Genomic DNA, 25098 nt, shown 5'->3' on the forward strand with positions numbered 1-25098 from the left:
TGATGTTTTTTTTCAGTCTGAGGCTAGGCAGCAGAACGTGGAAGAGCAGTGGAAGACATAAAAAGGAGATTTCACCATGAGGAGATCCATAGATTAGAGAGCGTCTGGGGCCAAGGTTTCTATGCTGACACAGCATGTGAGTTGCTGATTGACTCCATTATTCAATGTACTCAATTCCCCTGAGCCGGGAAATGTTGAGTTCAATGACAGGTGAAGGGGACAGATTCTCCAAAAGACACTGGGGTGGGGGCGGGCTCAGGTGGTGAAGTGGTTGTCTGGGTATTGAACAGTGGTGTGCAAAGATAGACACTAGGGGGTGCTAGAGCACCACCTGCCTTTGCCCTTTGGACAGCAATGGACGAGTTCCACTTGCTGCACAAAGTGCCCTTTTTCACTTGAGCACCTGCCCCTCTAAATGTCTGTGCACGTCACTGGTATTGAAAGATTCCAGGCAAGTCGAGGTGTCCTTGAGCAAGACACTGAACCTCAGTTTTCTGCCGACAAGCAGGTTGTATACTTGCATGTCTGACCCTGCCGTTTGCACGTGAATGGCAGGGGAAGGTAAAACCATACACTACAAAAGAAATAAACTTCATAAATGCAGGCCGTTTAAGAGCTAATCACTGCGCAGTTGCTTAGAAATCTAGCAGCCTTCACATCACATTACGTGAAATAATTATGATCTGTTAAAAACGCACACGCGCGCGCACACACACACACACACACACACACACACACACACACACACACACACACTGACAGATGGTGTGATGAGATTGGGAATAATCAAGGTCAATTTCTCTTGACCTTCCTTTCAGAATAACGTATGCTTGTCAGTAAGCATTAGTGTTCTCAAAATGTCTTTCAAACCCAAATGCATTTCTCTAAATATGTATCTATGGTTTATATACTGTAGGTGCGACCCGATAACAGAATGGTTAAGGCATATACCACACAGAATTCTTCACAGTGCCCCCGGTTCGACTCCAGGCCAGCTGCCCTCTCTGTATGGCTTTCCTGTCTCTTTCACACTGACAGTCTGACACTATCAAAATAAAGCAGCAATGCTGAGGGGAGGGGAAAAAATCTATGAATTATGCTGTTTTGTGTTTGGTACAATGGACAGATTATGGCCTAGCTGGGCCAAGGGGGTCAGTGCCCATGGGGCCTTGACTAGGCCAGAGAGTAGAGTAGACTGAAAGATGATTGGCCTAGGGGCCTCCGTTCAGACACCGTCCCTGGTTTGGTGCCGCTTTATTCTTCCTGCCATGGATGCTCTTATTTGAATAAACAATCAATATTTTCAAGCTGTTTCCAATAAACTACAGAATGGGCATTCCTCTTTCTTTTAGAGCTTTCAAATGGGAAGTCTGGTTTCATTTCATTTTCAGGCATTGGAGTGCTTTCTCTGAGTCTGATCATAGGGGTTTGCTCTATAATTAACCAGCTGTGACATGCCCTAGAAATGCTGAGAGCCTCCATGGTTTTCATGGTTTTTGTTTTTCACAGTTGTTCTGGAAACTGCTGAAGTCGCTCTGGGGCAGGAGCATCGATTACCTGTTAGCTGGTGTCATTCTCACGCAAGTCGGTGTTTCCCCAATGCTGTCTGCACAGCTCTGAGAGTGTGGAAGACATAATAGCAGATATTGTTAATGTAGGAAAATAAAATAGGATTTTTACTCAAGTCGTGACCCATAAAAATTGGTCCGCGAACCGGGAACCAGTACATTAGAGCAGGGTATAGGCAACTTTAGACATGAGTGCCAACATTTGTAAAGGCCAGGGGAGGGTGATCACTGGCACACTGGCATAAGTGTGTGAGAGAGGACTTTTTATTTTAAAATATCTGTATGCTAATTACATTGTGCACATAATTCTACATTCATTCAAACTCTGAACTCTGACTGGGGGGGGGGGGGGGGGGGGGATGGGCAGGGTCTGGTCTACAGTAGACGTGTGGGTTATTGCTCTAGTCCTGAGTCTAATGATCATTACAATGTGTCCCAATATTAAAGAACATAAAGAAAAGTTCTAAAGAAGAAAAAATAAGGTTTGGTATGCATAATGGGCAATCAAAATCAGGAGGTTTTGGCAATGCGGATGGAGAATACTGGCTAGGTGAGAAGCTACCGTATGTCGAGTAAACATGGACAGGAGAAGAGCTGTAACAATAAACTATACTTGACATTAAAGGTGGTCTCTTTCCTGATTAGGTTACATTTCTAACATTTTCTATTTACTCAAGAACTGGAAGACTGACAGACCCTTTTTGGTACAAACTATTGTTTGTTTTGACCTACAGTTTGTGTTTATACAGTCGGGCTCATCTTTTAGACTGTATGGAGAAGATACAAGTTGAGAGTGGCCATGGAGAATTTCAGTGGGAACAGGCCAATGGATACAAGCTGAACATGGCTAGATTGAAAGATGGAGCAGCTGAATTTGATATGTCGTTGGAAAGTTCACAACACATAAGAACAATTCCATTCTTTCATAATCGTCGTTGTCCGAACTTACAATAATTGATAGATATTTTTGTGAATCTCTATGGGAAAAATGAATGGCCGATTTTTCAGTGGGTCCAGAAAACCACACCCACTGCTATGCTCTATTGTTACAATAAATCTGTCAACATGGGTTCACCAAGAGTAATCTAGTAAAGAGTGGTGACACGCTTTGCCGCAAAGCGGGTGCCTATGGGCTATAGTTCCAAACATTGCTCCTATGGCTGGAACTATTCCATTGAGATAGAATGAGCACTTCCACATTCCATCGTTACAATGAGAGTCAACGGGAGTGTCATTACTCTTACTAGATTACTCTGGGTTCACCTTACCGGATATGGGTGGGGACATGGGGTATCGCATATCCATCTTCAAAGAAACAAAGAAGAATTTTAGCCAAGTAAAGCCAAAGACTATATGGTATATTAATGGTCAAAAGCCCACAGCAAAAAAGAGATATTGGTTCACTTTGCGACATTTATTTACCAATAAAACATCTGCCACTTAATTTAAAGTGGATTCATACTTTAACACAATTTCTAAAATAGTAAAAATAGCTTATCTACAAGCACTGTAAAGTCATCTCTGTTCCATTCCAAAGGACATAAAAGGACTCAACTCAAATTTCCAACTCAATCCAGTGATTTTCTTTTCCAACTTTAGCTCAGTATTGGCTTCATTGGTGATTGGCTGGTCGTTTCAGTTAGGTTGAAAACCTTCAAAGTTCAAACACAAAGAAACAAAGATTAACAACATTGCCAAACAAATGATAATCCTTTCAAAACAGGTTCTCTTTTTAACCATTCTTAAATTAAATGTTTTAACAAGTGTTAACATGTTTAAGACATTTACAGTGTAAATGTCTTAAATTAACTTAAAGTCTACATTTTAAACAATGTATATTTTTCAAATTACTTTACCCTTTAAGCTTGGATAAATGATTCAAGTTAAGTAAACATCTAGCATTTTAGTTAAAGAAAATAGCTGAACTTTAAGCTTGTAGATCAGCTCTAATTGAACAAGGCATTTTAAACCTTTAACATGAAATTGTCCACATTTTATTTTGTAAAGTTATACTTTTAAACTTGTCAAACAGAAATGAAGGCAATACTGCAGTGTTAATGTGTTCAAACGGAAACAGTTTAACCTACTATTCACAATTAGCCTGATTTTAACCACAACTAAGAGTACTGCAGTGCATACATTACACAGTGTAAATAAAACAATACAACATCACCGACCATTGGCGTCTTTGGAGGTAGAACCCAAGAGTAGTCTTTGCTGTTTGCATCTGTTTGTTTTTTGAGAATGACTGAACCTCCATTCCTTTTATTTAAGGTGCTCCTAATCAAGTAACAGCCATCTTGCTGCTGCATTCTGGGAGATGTAGTTTGGGCCAGGGGCCAGTAGATAAAATTACGACATTAATGATACTTGATAACTTCTCTCTTTCAATTGCTTTATTTTCGCAAAATGTATCAAAGTACAATGTGCATTCACACAATATGTAAATAAATAAATGTGTTACATTTTCTTGCATAAACACAAAGAGCTGTTTCCATAACTGCACAAATTATTGCACATAACATGAGTAGCTGTTATAATAACATAATAACATAACATGAGTAGCTCTTTGCCTGCCTGCCTGCCTGTCTGTCTGTCTGTCCATGAGTAGTTATTTGTCTGTCTGTCAATGAGTAGCTGTCTGCCTGCCTGTCTATGAGTAGCTGTCTGTCTGCCTGCCTGCCTGTCCAATTGTCCATGAGTAGCTGTCTGTCTGCCTGTCTGAGTAGCTGTCTGCCTGCCTGTCTAATTGTCCATGAGTAGCTGTCTGTCTGCCTGTCTATGAGTAGCTGTCTGCCTGCCTGCCTAATTAGTAATTGTCCATGAGTAGCTGTCTGTCTGCCTGTCTATGAGTAGCTGTCTGCCTTCCTGCCTGTCCAATTGTCCATGAGTAGCTGTCTGTCTGTCTATGAGTATTTGTTATGGCTGAGTAAAATAAAATACAATAAACACAATTTGCCTGAAAATAGATTACCCAGCTATGACCTTTTTCATGAAAAAAAAATGAGTAGTGATATGGCTGACTGAGTAAAATAAAACAATCTACCTGAAAATAGATAGCTATAAGTGAAGAGCAATTTCCATTTTCGCAATTTCCGCAATTTCCATTTCCGCAATTTCCTCAATTTCCATTTCCGCAATTTCCGCAATTTCCATCATTTCCGCAATTTCCGCAATTACCATTTCCGCAATTTCCGCAATTTCCATTTCCGCATTTCCGCAATTTCCATTTCCACCATTTCCGCAATTTCCGCAATTTCCATTTCCATTTCCAACTATTAATGGCAGCTGGGTTTCATCATTCAAATAAAATAGAATTCTGTCCGTTTAGCTATAAAATTATGTCAGGGAATAGGGATACACAGTATATGTCTTTCATTTGCATTGCATCTCCCCCCCCCCCCCAAGCATTTATTTTCGTTCGAGTAATAGTACAACTCTAATAGTATTACTTATAATAATGTAATTAAAGATAACTTCATTCAGATTTATTTATTTTTATTTCATTTTCCAGATTTTTTTTTCTTCTTTTTTTTAGATTTTCATTGGTGGGCCAGTCATAATGGTCCCGCGGGCCTGATGTGGCCCGCGGGCCTGAGGTTGAGTATCACTGCAGTACATCATTTATATTGTATACAGTATGAGTACATCATATAGAAGAGAGTAGTGAATTTCAAGTAGGAAACAAGTGTATTTATTATGATATCAATACATTTCTCCTATATACATACATACACACACACACACACACACACACACACACACACACACACACACACACACACACACACACACACACACACACACACACAGTAATAAAAATGCAGTCTTAGCACAATGGGTCATTTTTACAAGGATGATTTCTTTCACTATTCATTCGCCTTGATTGCTTCAGCAAATTTGGACTTTCTTGATGGGACAAACAAAACAAAAGCTACTATCTGGTGTGGTGATTCACAGATGAAATTGACTTAGTGATGAATATGAATAAATAAAAACATTTCTTGGTGACATTCTATGTAGTAGATGATGTGCAAGGTCTCTTCAACAGAGCAAACATGTAAAGTGTTAATAATGAATAACAGTGTGTTCTTTAAATGGTCATTACATGGCATGGTATTGGACAAAATGATTTCACAGTAAAAAAAAAAAAGAAGAAAAAAACCCCACAGTAAACATAACTTCAAGTAAAACAGGATTCTGTTAAGTTAAAACAAATTCATATCGCTTAGCCTCTGTGAGGAGGGGAATATAACACATTTGTGCTATTCTATATAATAAAAGAACAGATATAAAATAATAATATTTACAGGGTAGGTAGCTTTCCATTTGAAAAACAAGACAACTTAATCCTGTATTGTACATAACCAAATGTACTCCAAAAACATATCAGTGTATTGTCATGTACAAATGTACAGTCAACTTTGCATGACTTAACTAAACTGCACCATGTCATAGCATTATTCTAAATCTTGAAGGACAAATTAAAATTATATACAGCCCTTAACTATGATAATATATCTGAGTCACACACACAGAAGGATTAATGATCACAATACCAACATTTGGCAACAGCAGGCAGAACCCCAGAAAGCTGCCTATATGTGCAAACCATGCTAATCAAAACAATTGATTAGATTTCATGATTGTACCGTAAGTCCATCTCTCAAAGCTTACAACTGGTCTCAAACTAATAGCAACTCATTGGAATAAACATCCCTCACTCTGGATTTCCTGTATTGCTCCACCCATGATCTGTACAAAAAGCATTCAACATAATTCATGAGGATACATCTTTTAATAGCTGTGCGATACATATCAATGCTCATGCATTGTTAGTGGGGATTTCATGAGTTCATGTCTTTCATTTTATGAAGCCTATATAAAGCTTGTCAGGCACTATCCCTCTGCTTGTGTTATTTAGCTTTGTATTTATGTGCCACCATCTGGGGGGGCATCTGAATCCTCCCTGCGTACCCAGATTTCTGCCCCGTCCCTAGGATTGCCTTGGTCCTCCACACTCCCGCCAGTGAGGGGACACTGGAGAGACTCTGGATCCTCATCCCCTCTTTTTTCATCAGTGTCAAGGGAAAGAGCCATGATGGGGCCCTCCAGGTTAGGCTCAATGGATGGCCTTTTGGTTAATTGGCAGAAGTCGTCGTCGTCACTCAGGATGTCAGTCTCCTTCACCTCTTCCTGGTCCTCGTACTCTTCTAGATCGAACTGTTCTTCTACCCAGCGGTCTGTGTCCCCTGATAGCTCAGTCTGTTGTTGCTGTTGTCCGTGCGGTTCCTGAGGTGAAGTGAGGTCCTGCTCAGGCTCACCATCAAACACAATGTCGGTGTCGATGGTGAAGCGATTACGTACAAGCTTCCTCCTCCCGAGAGTCCTGGCCGGAACGGACACTGTAAAGCCAAACACAGGAGGTCACTAGGACGGTCATGGTTATGACATTTTACTTGACGTTTAACTGTCATCATACATATAAAAAACTAAAAAACAAAGCAATGCTGCCTCATCAAAGTTGGTGTTGTGACTTTGGAGTTGCTTTAGCAGACAGTTTGAGGGTCCATGGAGTTAATAGGTTTTGTCCAAAGCACTTTTTACTAATTTCCATTGGTTCATTTTTTTAACCAACACACAGAATTAAAGGCTGTTCGATAGCACTGAATTATTAAAATTCCAGACAGCAACGATATATAGAAATAATACACCTGAAGCAATCCCCTGATGCACCAGATTTACCTGCTCTGTTTATGGCCGGACGGGCCCCTTTGAGGGCAAATAGGCGTTTTCCTCCGAAGGGCACATATTGCTGGTTGAGAGGTAAGCTTTCGGTCTTTAAAAGTAGCCGCCGGTGTTTTTCCCTCAAGATGGAATGGACAGTCTTCAGAAAGTCCTTTCTGCTCTCTGGTGAACTGAGGGGAAAGAGTAAGGCATAATTTATTACCATCAAGAGTTGTCGGCTGTCAAGGCTTCACCTGTAGGGAAAAGAACTTCAAGGTCCAGTGGAAAGTCATTACAGAGGAGGCCCTTACCTACAACACAGCTGGAATGTTCTCTCTGGCCTTCCCTCGGACTCGGACTTGGTATGGACTATTACGCATACTGCAGTGCCCTCGCCATCTGAGGGAACAATGAATACTCAAGTCATGAGTCATAACCTCATATATCGAGCACTCAATGATGTTAAATTGTAATCATTGAAAATATCATCAAAATACTCGGGCAGCAAAGTACAGAACATTACAAAATCAATATTTGAAAATACCACTGCTCAATCAATCACTTACCAGCATTGGCCAAGGCTCGGACCTGAAGGGCATCAGTTGAAATCATGTGACTAAATCGGAATGGGTCTTTCTCTTCAGAAGATCCCGAGAGTGAGACTCGATGGGAGCCACCCTATAAGCAATTATACAGTGATATTAGATACATGCTCAAACACAGCAATCACAAATTATTGTCAGAGATTTACAGGAGAAGGAAAAATGGGCGAAGTGAGCTTATATAATTACATAATCTGAATGTGGTTCAGAAAACAGCCCACGGTTAAGTGTGACGTAATTGTGGGCTGGCTTTGTTATTCTCATGACTTGTGGAGGACTACTTGAACCTACCATCTTCTTCTTATGTTTGGAACCTTCCTTACAGACAAAGACCACTGCTGTTTTGAACACTGCAAATGAAAAACGAAACAAAAACAACCCAATTAAATAGGATTACCCACCAGCGACCATGAGGAGCTTTTCAGAGACACCCTCCAACCATTCTACATGGATAGAATGGTGATTCTACATGGATAGAATAGTGGGGACTGGGTATCAGCGTTGAATTAATAACATTGATATAACCTAATCATTATGATGTCAGTCAAGCTAATGTCCTTCAAAGACATACCAAATGTGGCGAGCTGAGGCTCTTTCTTCCATTTCCCCAGGGAGGTGGGTGGGTTGATCCATGCCAGGCTGGTGTGAAGAAGCAGGTCACCCATGGACAGATCAGCAACCTGCCATATGCACCAAACACACATACCGCCACCATCAGTCCATTATACACTTTTATAAACAGCTGATTTCAGGAGTAGAGTAGTAGAGTAGAGTTCCTCCGGCGTACCTCTTTCTTATCACCACTCTGCTCAGTGATGAGCAGGTCAAACACTGCCCCAAACTCCTCATGGATCTTCTGCATCTCATTGATGTGGCTGGCGACCTTGTTCATGGCTTTCATGGCAACTGCAACAGACCAGTTAGAAGACAATTAAAGCAGTGGTTCCCAAACTTTTTCATGTCAAGGACCCCCAAATTGACACTAATCATCCCACGGACCCCCCATTTGAAAAGATATGCCAGGGAACCGCCATAAGAGAAGTTTATACGGCTCTAGCAGTGATTCTCAACCGACCCCCAGTTTGACATGCATTAGTCTACGGACCCCCATTTAATGGTATTTATATCTCTGGGACCCCCAATTTATATTGTAAAATCAATGTTATTTTAACAAATGGAACCAATGGAACAAATGAAACCATTTGTACACTCTCTGAGTTACAGACCCATAAGGGTCCATTTGGTTCCAAACTATCATTTAGCTGGGGACCCCCTGGAACTCCCTCAGGTACCCCTGGGGGTCCCCGGACCCCACTTTGGGAACCACTGAATTAAAGAGTTCACCAATTACACTATGTGTGCAGTTTCACAGAAATGCTCTGTTGTCAAAATTAATTAATCTTCTCAAATGAGGCCTGCTAGTGGCCCTCTGTTAATAACAGATGTCAGATCAGTTGAGCCATGTGGCTATAGGTCTCACCGTCCAGGTGGTAGTGTTCCTCACTGTCTGGGTCTGTGAGCGAGTACAACTCCCGGAGCAATAGGGGGTACTTAAGGACCCTCTGGATGGGTTTTATCAGGTACGACTCCAAGGTGGATGAGTGCTGCTGCTTGGGGTTGCGCTCATCTAGGAAGGCCTTGAAGTTAGCATCCGTCCTGGCTGGAGTGAGTAATGAACACACATTTAAAATTGTGCACCAACAAATTATGCATTCTCAAGGGACTATGGAAGAGGGTATTGCTAGACAGCAGAACTGAGTCTGTACATTATACATTATAGCACATAACAGGTTTCTTTAGCCATGGGGGCTACACAGCTAAAAGTATGCAGAGGACAAATGGAAAACTAGCTGGCTGACATTTCTGAAGTGTGGATTTATGGAGCCTTGTCAGAGACAACAGAGGGCTGATGAATAGATAGGACTCAACTGGTTGCTTACATAGATAGACCTGATTTACTCACCCTTTACGAGGACCTTTGGGACTTTGGTGTGGCTGGCGCAGAATGCGCTGTAGAGCTTAAAGCGGTCTGCATAGTACAGGAAAGAGCCTCCCAGGGAGAAAAGGATTTTCTGTGAAAAGATGGAAGAGGTGTTATTCAAACAATGGCTCCAAGAGGCAGCCTTAAAAGGCCAGATGCCTTACCAACCGTATATAGTCTGGTGTACATAGAGAAAGTATACCTTAAACTGATCTACTCTCTCCAGCTTCTCCAGATCTGGAACTAATCTGGTGCCATCTTCCAGTGTCTTGAGAAACTCTACCTGGAATTCCACCATTTCAGACAGATTCCCAAACAGAACATCCAGCTAATGAGAAGGGGAAAAAAAGAAGATAAAAGCTAATTAATTATTTTTTCTCGTAATCAACATCATAATTTCACAATAGATTTAGCCTTTTCTGAATTGCATTTTTTTTACTAATCCCATTACTACACAAATCGTGTTGGTTATACAGATGCTGAAACAGACAATGAAGTCTTGACGTTTCCTCTCTTTGTACACAACAATAACTCTCCACATGATTATGTAACACATTTACAACCCTTTCTCAACGGTGTACAGCCACAATTTAACATACCTCATCCTGAATAAGGAATGTCTCTTTCTGCAGCGGGGTTAAGTACCTCGAAATGAGCCAGTTAAGATCCTGCAAAACAAGTGAAATCATGATTAAATGGGGTTGCTCGTTTACAAATACAATTTGTGCACTCTTAGAGTTAAATAAATACTATTCATTGGATAGCTGTGGTAACTCCTTGGCCCCTTTTGCATGACAACACTTTTTTACAACAAATTCGGATTACCGGTAATTGACACTAATGCATCCGCGTTATCATTGTATAATTGTATGACATGATACACTGCATTGACATTATCCCATGTCAAACCCTGTGTTATCCAGTTATTCTAACCATCCACATTTATACTGGATGGAATAAGATTAAGCAATATTCTGTCAAGGACGCAGCTGTGTCCTGCCATGTCTCTTGGGATGGAGGTATAAATATGGAGGGTCATTATACAGAGAATTGGAGATAGTGTATACATTATATGACCCCACAGTACGTGGATAGAACTCACGCACACGCATGTAACACCTGAAATCGGGTCTCCCGCATGAAAGTCCAATATCTTAACCACTAGACCAAAGGGATATCCCTATGGACCGACACACACACACACACACACACACACACACACACACACACACACACACACACACACACACACACACACACACACACACACACACACACACACACACACACACACACACACACACACACACACACACACACACACACACACACACACACACACACACACACACACACACACACACACACACACACACACACACACACACACACACACACACACACACACACACACACACACACACACACACACACACACACACACACACACACACACACACACACACACACACACACACACACACACACACACACACACACACACACACACACACACACACACACACACACAACTATACTGATACTGACTTTGACATAGGTGCGTTCGGTTTCCACCAGTTCACATATGACTTTGCGGAGCTTGTCTGCATCGGAGAGTTGTCGAGGGGTGGCAGGTGGCGGGAACGGTGAGTCCGGGCTGGGCGAAGAGGAAACACACTCGGTGGGATTCATGTCATGGAGACTGCGGCAGAAAGCAGCGACCTGCTCCGTACTCTGAATTGAGAACAGAGAGAAAGAAGGGGAAGCTAAAGCAACAGAATAAAATATGGACCACAAATTTGCTGATGAAAAGAAGATCCCAATATGGTTAAATAAGGGCAGTAAGCACTTGGTTAGCAACTGCTCTGCTGTTCTGACAGAAACTTGCAAATGTCACTATCACCACATCTACATGAACCTTATCATCGCTGTTGAGTGGAAACCTTGTATGTCCAAAACTGCTACTTTTCAGGAAACAGAGAAGAAATAGAGAAAATAAAACGGTGTTGCGATGGACCCAACATAGTTATTACGTAGTCACAAGCTCTTGATTTAATTGGTTTGATATAAAACCCACAGACAAACAACTACTACAAAAACAGCTGTGAAATAAAATGGCTACAAGCTCACAATGCATCACATCGCAATGTGTTGTAGATCTTCTATCTCCAAGTTCAAATATGGAGATTGGAGATACAAGGTTTCTGCTCGACAGCAATGTTATAATTGATGACTATTCAGGGAAGGAAGCTCAAACAATTATAATGGTGTGGACCAATTTGGTCGATTTTCAGTCTGTCATAGCAAGTGCCTTCTTCCTTCATTTCATGCTCCTCCCTCTATGCCTCCACTGACATCTGCGTAATGTCATGTAATCAGTAATCGTGCTTTTTCATAAGAGTGTCCACTGTCCACACCATACAGTACAATCCGAGTTGCCTTGGAGACCAGCTCTGATGTGCACTGGGACTATTATTTTGAACAAAAATAGACTGCGATAAGCATCAGCCTACACACAGAACTAAAACGATATCAACAATAACAATATAGCAAGCAGCGATAAGGCGAGACCAAGAAAGAAGACAATATGCAATAAGAACAATATGCATATAAATACCACTCACGAGCTGAGTTGACAGTACCCGGATTTGAACACACAACCTTGTGGTCCGAAAGGCAAGAGCTCTACTGACTGAGCTACACAGAGACGAACATTTCATGCAAATTGCTAAAAAAAAACAGAAAATCAGGTATAAGTGTTTTTTAAACTGCTCAAAGTGGCAGAAGATCTGAGGGCGGAGTTTACTGATCAAAGTGGCACATATGTTCCCCATGAGTCAAGGAACAAGTGGACAAACGAGGCATGAGTTATGCCTGTTCAAAGGTTTCATTTTCAAAAGATAGCCATAGCGCCCCCCTTTGACCTATTGGAGGAAGACTGCTTTCAGTGCTATTTGTCATGACCCTCACCATACTGTACAGTTGCAAAAGCATAAAAGTTGCAAAAGAAGAATTTTCACAAACCAGCAATTTTTATTGGCTCATAAAAACTAAATTTTTTCACTTAAAAGAAATGTACTACACTTCTTGTCCGTATAGGTCCAAAGTTCACGTGTAGAAGTTTTCGTGCATTTTGATCAAAGATCCTGGGAGGAGATACATATTCACTGTTTTTCATATAATTCAAAATGGTGGGTGATCTAAAGGTGAGAGGTCAAAAGTCAGAACACGAAAGTTGTTCGGTCAACACTTTGATACGTATCAAAGTGTCATTGCCAACAGTCAAACGGTTCATGAGCTATGCACATTCAAAGTTAGCATTTTAAATTGAGCGCTATAGCGCCACCATTTGGCCAATCGTCATGGGCTTAAAAAGTTATCCATGTTTTGACTTGTTACGTATCAACATGAACACATCTCTGTTACCATTATCATCCAATCCTTGATTCCTTATATCACCTTAGAGTGAAAGCACTAATAGAGGAACGAGAAAGGCTTGTGATTTATGTGGAATTGAAGGGAACAAAAAGTGAGTCTACATTATAGAGTAGCAGCCATGTATTCACACCAATGTTAATGTTAGGGAGAGAACAGATGACAGAGAGGAGGCCATTTCTCTTCAAGCTCTTCCAGGAAACGTCAATATTGCTAAAAATCATATTACAAAGATAATGGGTCTTCAATATATCCTAGCTATCAATAACGTCCTGTTGTCTTTATGTGAGACACAGAATCAAGTGTTTTGTGGTCAGGCTTAATTAATATAAATAATTAAATATCTTTGAAAATCTAATTTCCGACTCGAAAAAGTGCCCCTCGGGCAGGTCAGGTTGTGGTGACATTTCTTCTTATGCCTTGGATGGCAATTGGATGATTTGATCCACCTGTTGGTGGAGCTATAACAGGCCAAGTGAAAAGGGTGGGATATATTCCTCAGCCTAGTAGGAAAGTCTGTGAAAGATTTCAAGTAAATTGCACGCTCCGAGGAATTTTGTTCCAAAAACGTGTTTTGCTAAAATCCACCTGTTGGTGGCGCTATAACAGGCCAATGTGAAAAGGGTGGGATATATTCCTCAGGCTAGTAGGAAAGTCCGTGAAGGGTTTCACGTAAATTGCATGCTCCGAGGCATTTTGTTCCAAAAATGTGTTTAGCTAAATTCCACCTGTTGGAAAGTCAGCCTCCTGGTGGAGCCTCCAGGTCGTTCTGAAAATTTCTCCGGTGCCGGAGATTAGCTGTTAACAGACAGACGGATAGATGGACACACTCGCACACGGACAGAGTGCAAAACATACTCTCTCCACCAGGCCGAACTCTCTCCCCATGCCTTCGGCCTGGTGGAGACAACAATGAATGGGCTTTCGATCAGTGGAACCACAAAATTGCCCCACACTGGCCCCACACTGCTATGTTTATATTATGTATAATACATAATACAGGTACAATATGTATATACCTAGCTATGTGCTTTATATAAATATAAAATAACCCAGTCACATAGTGAATGGTATTAGAATAAAGGCCATGGGATCACCAACAGCATATATATATATATATATATATATATATATATATATATATATATATATATATATATATATATATATATATATATATTGTATGGGGGTCTCTTGCACAAAATATTTTCAAATAAGAATAAACATATCGGATGCCCATGCTGTGCATAGGCAGCCATGCAACCAAGACAATATATAGAGAGAAAAATAAAACTACCCGACTCAGACAAATAAAACAACCTCACTTTATTAGTAAAAGAATCAGTTGAGAAAAAGGAGGCTGTCATGGAATGAAGATGCAAGCATGATTAGAAAACACTGCTTTGAAGGAGAGCAGGACATTATATTTGCCAGAAGGGAAGAGAAAATGTGTCTCCCATGCTGTGAAAACCAGAGATAAGTCTGAGATCTTTGCCTACGTTGCCACATCCTCTGACACTTGACTGCTGCATTGTAAAATCTTGTGTAATGTAAATTATTACTCTCTCAGACTTACATAAAAACTAATATTGCATTTTATCATCTTGGAGCATGCTCTGGTGATAATTGGGACAGTTCTGCTATGTGGTGATGACTGATGACTCACATTCTCATGGCCAAGAAAATGTGTGAAACAAGTGATAGGATACCTGTTTCTTTGCCTTACTGTAATAAGGTAACAACATATTCATGAAAATGCACCAATGTATACTGTAGCACACTACTAAAAAAAAACAAAAAAAAAACACTACAATTCTGCAGTAGAACAAGCTCAAAGTCAAAGTCACAAACAAGGAATGCAACAAAACAAGCTCACCAAATGAAGCATGTCATAGATGGACTCGGAGGAGCGCTTGCTGTGCTTGTTCCACTTCAGGACAGACATACTGTAGTATTCAGGATGCCAGTCAAAGTGTCAGACTATAAACAAGACTCCAGCCTCGGGGATAGTACCCTCTATGCTACGTCTCTCCAACACATCTCCTCGACACTACCTCATCCTTTTGCGATAAAAAAGATCTTTTAAAATGGAGAGAAGACACTCCTCAGATCGTAATGGACGCATGAGAGCCAAAGCGATGCTTCTCAACCTCCTCCACACCACCAACCAGTATTTAACCTTCCAACCTGCCTCCTTCGCTTTCGCGAATCTGCTGGACCAATCTGTCGCTAATATTCAGCCATTTCGCCCGCTCTCTCACACAGCGAGTGTGTGTGTGTGTGTGGGTGGGGGGAATCTGGCCAGCTCCAGCAGTGCTGTAAATGAGCCATGATAATCCTCCTGTCCTGAGAGAGCAGTGGGATGAAAAGGAACAGGAGAGAGAGGAGTCCTCCTCTTCAAGGTTGCGCTGGAGCAGAGTGGCTCGGTGAGCCACACCGCAGTGGAATATAAAGCAGCTTTGTGAAGTATGAGGGTATAGTGATGTGATGGGGAGAGCTGCACTGCAAGTAAATTACGTATGTGGCTGCAGATGAGTGGAAACACAGAAAGAATACATATGGGAGCTTTAGCACTAACTCAAAATTGTACTTATAACCAGAATGAGGAAGGTATACAGGTACAAATGTTAGGGCCTGTGCATTAGAGATAATGTGGTTGTTATTATAACATAAATCCCAACAGGGTGAAGCAAGACTGAGGCAGAAGACATTATTCACCATGAAGGGGTTTATTTTATATTTAAAAAAATACAGCGCCTCACAGTATTTTGCTTGATACAAACTCAATTATTTAGTTTGTAATAAGCAGTAAAATATACAGTGAGGCACTTGTTAATATAAAATCCATTATTGATTTAATCAATAATTTCCTTAATAAAATAAATTGATTCAAATATTGATTTGAAAGTGATTTGCTAGCTTTTGTTTCCATAGCAACATCAACAGAGGCAGAACACTAGTCTGTGATTGAGAAGAAAATACTTGACTGACCAATCACAATCGAGCATCCAACAGTGTAATAAAGGACTATACCGTAAGAGTATTCACACTCTTAGCAGACTTTTTTCAGGCCAACTCCACAAATTAGTTCACAATTGCACCAATGCCAAAGAATGGGCTTCTTCAGGGATACAGCCCAAACATGGGTCATATAGTTATCACCAGCTTCTAGAGTCTAGATTCACACTTTAGCCAAAGTGTGCAATTTCTCCAACCCAAATATAGAATCAAACTAGATTAACTTATTTCACTATCACAGTGCTAGTCAGCACTCAATAAAGTCATGTTTACTGTATTTATTTTGTTCATTATTTGTTCATTATATAGTCTCAATGACTTGATGTATTCAACATTTTCATATCTTTTTGTCTCAAGACACCATCTGTCGGTTGTATGAGAGCAGTTTCAAATGAGCCCTTTCATTTTAGGATAAAGTATCACAAGTTAATTGTGAGAGTATTGATATATTTGTGCTTGTAATGGTCTAGCCTGACATTCATTCAGAATTTTCATTTCATTTCACTATTCATTTCACATTATTCAGAACATATTTTGTTTTAATGGGCTAGTGATTATGGGCTGGGGCCAGGCTAGTAATGGTCAAAGATTACTATGAAAAACCCGCCGTCGCTCCGTCACTCACGATTCCATTATGGTTGTCAGTCCATCATGCCTCGTGACATCACGCCTCGTGAGTCGTGACCATATATGAAGATCACGACACCTCATGACACGCTCCTGAAGGTTGTCAGTCTGTCACGCATCGTGACACGGTCCATATATGGTCCATATATGGTCTCCAAATATTCAAACCCTCTACACTCAAGACATGCTATATATGGCCATGAACCCTGGTCTCCATATGTGGAGCTGATTATCATCACCTGGATCTCCATATATGAAGATCACAACACTGACCTCATCAAACCCTAGATAGCCATACATGGTTTGACTACTAGATCGGCATATATGGAGCCGGCCAGCAACTCTACATCCGGCCTCACTGACACCAGATTCATAGTTTAACTCCTGCTTCTCAACTGTGCCATATTAAGAAGCTCTGTTGTTTCAGCGCGACCTCTTCTCGCCCTCAGGGTGTTTTACTGGTTAATTTACTTAAAGGAGCACTTTCAACCTTATTTTATATGTACAGATTTGTGTAATTAAAACGGCAATTACACTATTATGACTAGCAGACCAATAATCTACTTTATATGGCTACTTTTAATGGCTCCAATGTTAGAGCTCTCTGATGTGATTCATTTTTCTAATCACAACATACTAAAACAAATTTATGAAACTGCATCTGCATTGTTAGGACAAATAGTTTTCCCTAACATATTTCTATAGTATGGCCTCTATTCAATTACCAAATATAATAGAATACCTAAGTCCTGACAGAGTCACTCCCAATATCCCCGGATCACGGTGTTATTTTTTGTCAGGCAATTTGGTCTGGTATGTCACTGTGTCGGTTACATTTAATAGCGTTTGTGTAAATTTGTACTTTTTCACCGGTGCTTCATATCCATATGAGTAAAATCGCCAGTGTGGTTTGTTTATTTTTGGCATGCAGTTCTTATGATGCCATCTAAGATTCTCCAATGGGAATTCAATACAAGAAATAATGCTGCGATCCAGGGGGGGGGGGGGGGGGGCGCCCTCTAGAGGCAGTGATGTCAGACGTCTGTGCTAGTTGTTATGGAATCTTAGTAAACATTTAGTCACTAAATGTTGCACGTTATTTGAACAGTTTATTAAAGACGCTAACTTTTAACAGATGTACCAATAAAACACTAGCTTTGTTGCCAGTTCATCATTTGAGCAGAATAATCTTTGCCGGAGCTTTGATAGGACCTCTTGAAGAGGAGGTCTTTCAAATGCTTTCAATTGACCATCGGTCTGCCAGTTGCCATGACAAGAAAACCTTGTTTCTTTCATTTCATTCAGCATGTTTTCCCCCCTCTCTCTGAGGCTCTCTTTGCATGGCTTAGGCAACATCTCTGATCTTGTTAGCCATGGCATTGAGTTGATCTGTTTTAATTTGACAGCAAACACTTTGTCATTTTAATTTGTGATTGTGAATGCATGTATATCTATTATTCATTTTGGAGTGTTCAGAGTTCACATGCATATTTTCACCATAAATATGCATGAGATACAAGTACAACAGCCACCTTGAAGCATACTAATAATATAAAAGCTGACTTCGTCAAATGTGTACTATAGTCAAGAGCAGGGAAATGTGATAGGAGGTACAGGAGGCCAGTCTACTATATCATTAAATTAGCCTGATCAATCTGAAAATGTGCATGGACTTCAGAGAGTCATGTGACTCATGTCTAAAGTTGACCTCTACAGCTAACACGCTGATGCAGGTACAGTGTAAGAGGTTGGGGTTAGAATCTGACTGTTCTAAATATACGTACCTACACTGTTCTACAACCCCAGCAAAGACTAAATAAGTAGGCTACATAGCAGAAGGGAGTTTTCATCATAACAGAGAGCTGAGTGGGAGGTTTTCAAAGGCAATGACAGAAATAAGAAATATAATGAAAACCTTTACTGGAGGTAAATCAGATGCAGCACACGCTGAGATCAAAACAATGTCCACACAAACAATGTCCTCAAAAGTGGGTAATGAAGTCATGCCCTTACCTTTCGGCAATCATCAGCTTCACTGAAGATCTCAGAATCATCGTCCAGGCTATCTCCTGAGCTCTCCAGCAACAGTCCCACCCCATCATCCAGGATTTCCTCTATTAAAAATAAAACAAAACAATAAGGAGCTTTCAACCAGCCAACTCTCCCTAATATCCTCTGCTTTTAAAGGCAATGTTTTCTTCTGAGACACATCTTATCGATGCCTGAAAGAAACAGCAAAGATATAAATCCCTTTGAATGCCATCTTCAAGCAGGTCTGTTAAAATAAAGAAGTTTTGATATAATATGAATGTCAGTGAAGATGCCTGGGCCGTGGCTCAGCGCTCCAGGCACCTTGGCTGGTAATCCAGTCTGGCAGTGTGCTGCGGGTTCGACTCCCAATCCCAACGGCCTTTACTGCATGTCTCCCCCCCATCTCTCTCCCCGTTTCCTGTCAGCCTAATGTCTGTCCGTCCATAAAAAATAAATAAATAAAATAAAAGTCAGTGAAGATGATGTATCTTAATTATTTTTGTTCCGTACCTTGACTTTGGGAGAAAATGTCAGTGTAGAGGTCATCCTCTACATCTGACCTCCGTGGAGGCAGGAAGCAGAGCTGACGCCGCTCTACTGAAGGCAGAGTGTTGACAGTCAAGGCCAGCAAGGCTTGGGAGAATGCTGTTTTCATGTCGGAGAAGTTGAGGGAGTGAGAGTCCTTTCCATTGAGCTGCAGTATTTCATCCCCTGCATTGAGGCCTGTACAGTGGTGTTGGATTAGTCACACTTGAATAACAATGTATAGCTACCAATGAGGTATAATCAGACTGCATTAAGCCTAAACTCTGAACACAGTGAAAGCAACCCAACCCAATGATATTTATTAAAAACAGTATGTTATATTCCAGCAGTTATTATGAATTTGAGTTCAGTTATTGGTTTCCTACATATGTACACACATCTGGCGGTTGCATTTCTATTTTGACATGGAATTCTCCCAGTATGACATTATGCTGAATAACAGTAAAAGATGGTGAGTCTGGTGCTGACAGTGAAATGCAACGGTTAATGTTTTACATTTCCGGGCAAATGTTCTCCTTCGTTGTAGCTGTCCTAGAAATATCACAACAGAATTCAAAACAAAGCTTCTTGAGGGCTGCAGCGTTCTGAATACACATACAGTACATTAGTGAAACCATAAGACTTCTGTATTGACTGCATGTCAATTCTGAAAAGCTTGTTTCTCTTTTGCGCAGAATGGGACATGTTACAGAAAAAGCTCTTAGTAATTTAGGTCAACCAACCTTTGGCGAAGGCTAGTCCGCCCGCCTTCACATCAGTGATGTAAAGCTGCTGAACTCCATCCTCCTCCACCACCGAAATAGAGAAACCTGGAGGAGGAACACAGATCAGAGGAATTGAAGGGCAACCTATTATATAAATCAGGGAGATTTTTACAGCTTTCATGGCAATATACCATATTCACACAGTGGCCATTTTGCTCTAACATCATACTTGGGGAGAGGGCCCAGAGAGTAAAATTGCTACCATTTGAATATGGCCAATTTGTCTAATAAAAATAGAAATCAACTGAATTGCGTAAAACCTAACTGGGTTAACATAACATAAAACAAAATGTTGACTTGTATACATAGAGCTTCTTGATTCTGGCTGTTAGGATATTTGTGCATATCATTTCTCAAAAAACAAAATGTAATCAAAATGTATTAATGTAAGTAAGAGTAATTTATCAGAAAGTGGAATTCTATGTGCATTCATGCAATTCTCAAAAAGTGCTCATACCATAACCAATCATGCAGGATTCATCGCGGTCAAACTGGATGACTTTTGTTATTTTGGAACAGAGCTCAATCTCCTTGTAAAGCTGTAAACAGAAAATACATTCATTATAACAAAAAAACAACATGTTCTTCCCAACTCTTGTTTAATCACGTATGAACTGTTTTCTTTTGGCATTCTGTTACTACGGAACGATACAAGTTAGGAATGCACACAGAGATTTCGCACAGTCTGTATTTGGAGAAGCTGGAAGTACCATTGGAAATCACGTGAATCACTGTCCCGGCTGAAACACATCATGCTCCGTCAAAATCATTCCAGAGATTTCTTAGAATTCATGACACTGGTTGTTGTAACGATCTACAAGCTTGTAGATCAGCTTGTAGATCAGCTATTTTAGGCATATGACACTGGCGCACAACTAAGTATAAATCAGGGCTTGTGGGGAATGCACATCAAAAGCGTGATAGCGTCTGTTAAATGTCTGCACCCAGCACCCATTCAACCCCACCCCTGTCGAGTGACAGTTGGAGATAAGACAAGAGACGATCTGAATTAATGCATACCAAGTCACACACATCCTCCTCTGGTTTGGGGATGTAGAATTGCACTTGATTTTCAATGAGGAACTTCAGTCGCAAATAGTGCTTGGTGGGATCAAGATCGTGAGCCTGTGAAAAAGTGAGGAAAAGGGAATTGGTATTTTTAACACTTTTGACAGTAGCTTAATTAGCCTATTTATTTTATTCTGAAAACAAATATTTACAATGCATCCCAGCCATGACAATAAAGATGTATACGCTGCAAAATAGTCTCTTAACAAGATGTCATGATGAATTTTACATGTTTGATACTTTAAAGAGTCAACCAATTACTTCACACTTAGTTATAACCACATGCCATTTATTTTATTAAGATGTTTATATGTAATCACACCAGTTTAGCCTATCATACCATGGAATCAGCATTAATTTAAGCTTGTAATTAGGACAGGAAAGGTCCAGATCTGCTGTATCTTCTCGTAGGTGAAACATGATCCACAGGATAGATGACACTTGGCGTATTACCTTGCAGATCGTTTCCAGGGCACAGAGTGCAGACTCCCCCGGCTGGATGATCGTTAGTACAGGCTGGTCATTTGGCAAACACACCCAGGAAGGAGTAAGGTGGTCAGGGACCCAGATATCACTTTCTGTACTGGGTCTTTGAAGGCTTTTTGCTGTTCCTTCATCATTTTTCTAGAAAAAAAAAGAAAAGTATATTCAGTCTTAACTCTTTTTTTGCTGCTAGCTGCCTGTTAGCATAATAGACCCTTTAGCTAAGCCCTGCCCTCTCCCCATGGGTTGGACACTTTCCAGCCGGGCTCATTCATTACAATATCAATATCATGGACTACAGTCATGTAATCAACACAGATCTGTCCGACTTTCCATATTGCCTTCCAAAGTTTGCAGAATTGGTCAATTTTTTAACAAAATAAACATTGACACAGTGTGCAATTTCCACCAACCTTTTATAACGTGTGTGATTTTTCTATATTTTATTGTGGTTGGCTAAGATTAACATAAAAGTTTGCAAATGTGGACCGTTTTGAACGAAATGGCTCAAATCATGGACACAACGTCCAATTGCTGTGAAACTTTGCATGCACATTTTCTTCTATTTTCTACTCCTACACATTACAAACGTTCCTGACCTGGTGGAGACCTGTGCTCTGAGGAGCACTTTCTCTAATTGTGTCATATTGCTGTACTTTTAAATGATCAATAAAATATTCAATCCATCAATTACAATTTACAATTTACATTTTTTTACAATTTAGGCATTTAGCAGACTCTCTTAATCCAGAGCGACTTACATTAAGCAAGAACAAAAAAGCATGGGAATACATCACATAAAGACATTTATCATGAAACATGCGTAAGCTAAGAAAGTAACAGTGGAATATCTATAATGAAACTATACATATAAGCTATACATCTATACTACTATGCTACACATTATGTACTATGACGTGCTATGACTACATACAATGCACTTATGCTGTCTACATAACATGCTATAAGTCTGTATCAAATGCTATCTAAGTCTACAGAATTGCTATCTAAGGGGGTGGGGTAAGTGCTATGGGCCATGATGGAGTCTGAAAAGGTGGGTTTTCAGACTACGGCGGAAGATTGGGAGTGATGCTGCAGTTCTGACTGCAATGGGAAGTGCATTCCACAGTTTTGGAGCCAGAAGGGAGAAGAGCTTGGGACGTGTGGAGCGTTGTCCCGGCGTTTTTAGTGAGGGTACTTCCAGCTTCCCTGCGTTGGCTGATCTGAGTGAGCGGGAGGGTTTGTAGGGTTCGATCATACTTGCAAGATATGGGGGAGCCATACCTTTGGTTGCTTTGAATGCCAGCATCAGAGTTTTGTATTCTGTGCGGGCAGCGACCGGGAGCCAGTGGAGGGAGCGAAGCAGGGGGGAGACATGTGAGAATTTTGGCTGGTTGAAGACCAAGCGAGCTGCAGCATTTTGGATCAGCTGGAGAGGCTTAAGTGCACATGCTGGTAGGCCAGTAAGGAGGGAGTTACAATAGTCAAGTTTTGACAAGACTGTTGTCTGGATTAGGAGCTGGGCTGATTCCTGGGTGAGGAACGGTCTAATTCGTCGTATGTTATAGAGTGTGAACCTACAGGATCGAGTGACAGCTGTGATGTGAGTTTTGAACGAGAGCTGACTGTCCAGGACAACACCAAGATTCCTGGCTGTTGGGACAGACGTTACCAGGGCGTTGTCTATGGAGATAGTTAGCTCCCGCATAGGGCAGGACTTAGCTGGGAAGAAGAGAAGCTCAGTCTTGTCTGGGTTCAATCAACATAATGCTACAGTTGTGTTCCATCGGAACTTCATTGGAGGTTGTGAGCTTGCAGATCGGCTATTTTCTGAGAGATTTAGTGTAAGGTAAAAAAAGAAGGGGTCTAGTATAGGGGTCCTGGGGGACAATGAAGTATATTGTGTTGAAGTGGTTAATAACTTTCCTGCAGTAGCCCTCTACTATATGTCTGCTAGTGTCACCACTGGGACAACTTTGTCATCACTATCATCAATGTGTCAAAGGTTTTCTCCACTTTTGCTTTACTCTTTTTCTTTTTCTTGAATGGACACATCTCATTTTTGTGTTTTGCTTTAAGGGAGAAGAAGACTTTAAAAGAGAGACCTTCATTGCTCCCAGCTATCCATCATAGTTGTAACTTCTTGGCCAGCTGCTCTGTTGATTCTTCAAGACCAATATTTCACTGACATCAATGTTGGCCAAAAACCTGCTTAAAGCTCCATCTGTGGTCTCACCTACTATACGCCTCAGCGTCAGCTTGGCACCAAACCGTATGGAAGAATGATGCTGACTTACCATGGATTCCTTGGCAGCATCAACATACATGCCCTCTATCGGTTTTTTCACTGGCTCATCTCCATCAGCAAAGACCTGTGGAAGAAACAGAAGGTAACACAAAGGAAACAATTATGTGCTTTGAGAGATAGACTTTACAGTTTAACCACTTGAACCCTAGCGTCCCTATTCTGGGGCGAACATTTGGCTGAAAATGTTGAGATTTACAAGATCACAACACGTAGTATATTCAGTCTTAACCAGCGCCTGTGCAGCACTGATACGGCGTCTAGCCGGAACCACGTGGGGAGCCTCCACGAAGACGCTGCACATCTCCACCCGGTGTTCCCCACCGCTGAGTACTGTGCCCCAGTCTGGAGCCGTAGCCCCCATGTCCAAAAGCTGGACGCTGCCCTCAACAGCGCCTATACGGACTGTCTCCGGATGCCTACGAGCCACCCCAACCAACCAACTGCCAGTACTTGCTGGAATCGCCCTTGCAGAGGTCAGGCGAGAGGCGGCCACACTAGCCCTTGCTCAGAAGGCACGGTTTAGCGAATCCCACCTCCTCCACAAGGTCATCACGGAGACACCACAGCACACGCGCCTCAAGTCCCGTCACCCTTTTGCCACACAGGCCCAGGAACTGCTCCGCACAACACCAGCCGACACCTCCAAGGCTTCCTGGGTGAAGGCGAGATGGAGGGACCAGTGGAAGGCAGCAGAACCATCCAGGCTTCACCACTACATCGAGGATCCCACATGTGTTCCTGGCCAGCACCTCCCCCGCAAGGAGTGGACAACCCTCAACCTTGAGGACAGGTGTCGGACGTTTTGCTGCAGCCATGCAGAAATGGGGTCTCACAGACCCCATTGCGAATGTGGGGACCCATTACAGACTGTGGAACACGTGCTGACCAGCTGCCCCATATACCGGCCACCGGTGACCGTGGGTTAATTGACCTAGAGTCC

General features: G+C 41.3%; 1 protein-coding gene across 2 annotated transcripts in view; it reads right to left on the minus strand.

The window, feature by feature from the left end:
- Positions 1-5334: 5334 nt before the first annotated feature.
- LOC308320768 (rho guanine nucleotide exchange factor TIAM1-like) overlaps positions 5335-25098 on the minus strand; it is a 53012-nt gene continuing 33248 nt past the window's right edge. For both annotated transcript variants that reach the window (XM_080771429.1, XM_080771430.1), the window contains exons 9-27: positions 24148-24222; positions 21821-21991; positions 21320-21424; positions 20757-20838; positions 20258-20344; positions 19500-19712; positions 18972-19072; positions 11427-11612; positions 10478-10546; positions 10081-10206; positions 9861-9969; positions 9378-9557; positions 8685-8803; positions 8469-8577; positions 8189-8247; positions 7862-7973; positions 7607-7694; positions 7314-7486; positions 5335-6973 (exon numbers count right to left, since the gene is read on the minus strand). In XM_080771429.1, the coding sequence (XP_080627555.1) occupies positions 6501-6973; positions 7314-7486; positions 7607-7694; positions 7862-7973; positions 8189-8247; positions 8469-8577; positions 8685-8803; positions 9378-9557; positions 9861-9969; positions 10081-10206; positions 10478-10546; positions 11427-11612; positions 18972-19072; positions 19500-19712; positions 20258-20344; positions 20757-20838; positions 21320-21424; positions 21821-21991; positions 24148-24222 (2637 nt within the window). In that variant the 3' untranslated portion in view covers positions 5335-6500. The remainder of the gene's footprint in view (positions 6974-7313; positions 7487-7606; positions 7695-7861; positions 7974-8188; positions 8248-8468; positions 8578-8684; positions 8804-9377; positions 9558-9860; positions 9970-10080; positions 10207-10477; positions 10547-11426; positions 11613-18971; positions 19073-19499; positions 19713-20257; positions 20345-20756; positions 20839-21319; positions 21425-21820; positions 21992-24147; positions 24223-25098) is intronic.

Source organism: Protomyctophum bolini (assembly GCF_963924005.1).
Source record: "Protomyctophum bolini genome assembly, chromosome: 9".
NCBI lineage: Eukaryota > Metazoa > Chordata > Actinopteri > Myctophiformes > Myctophidae > Protomyctophum > Protomyctophum bolini.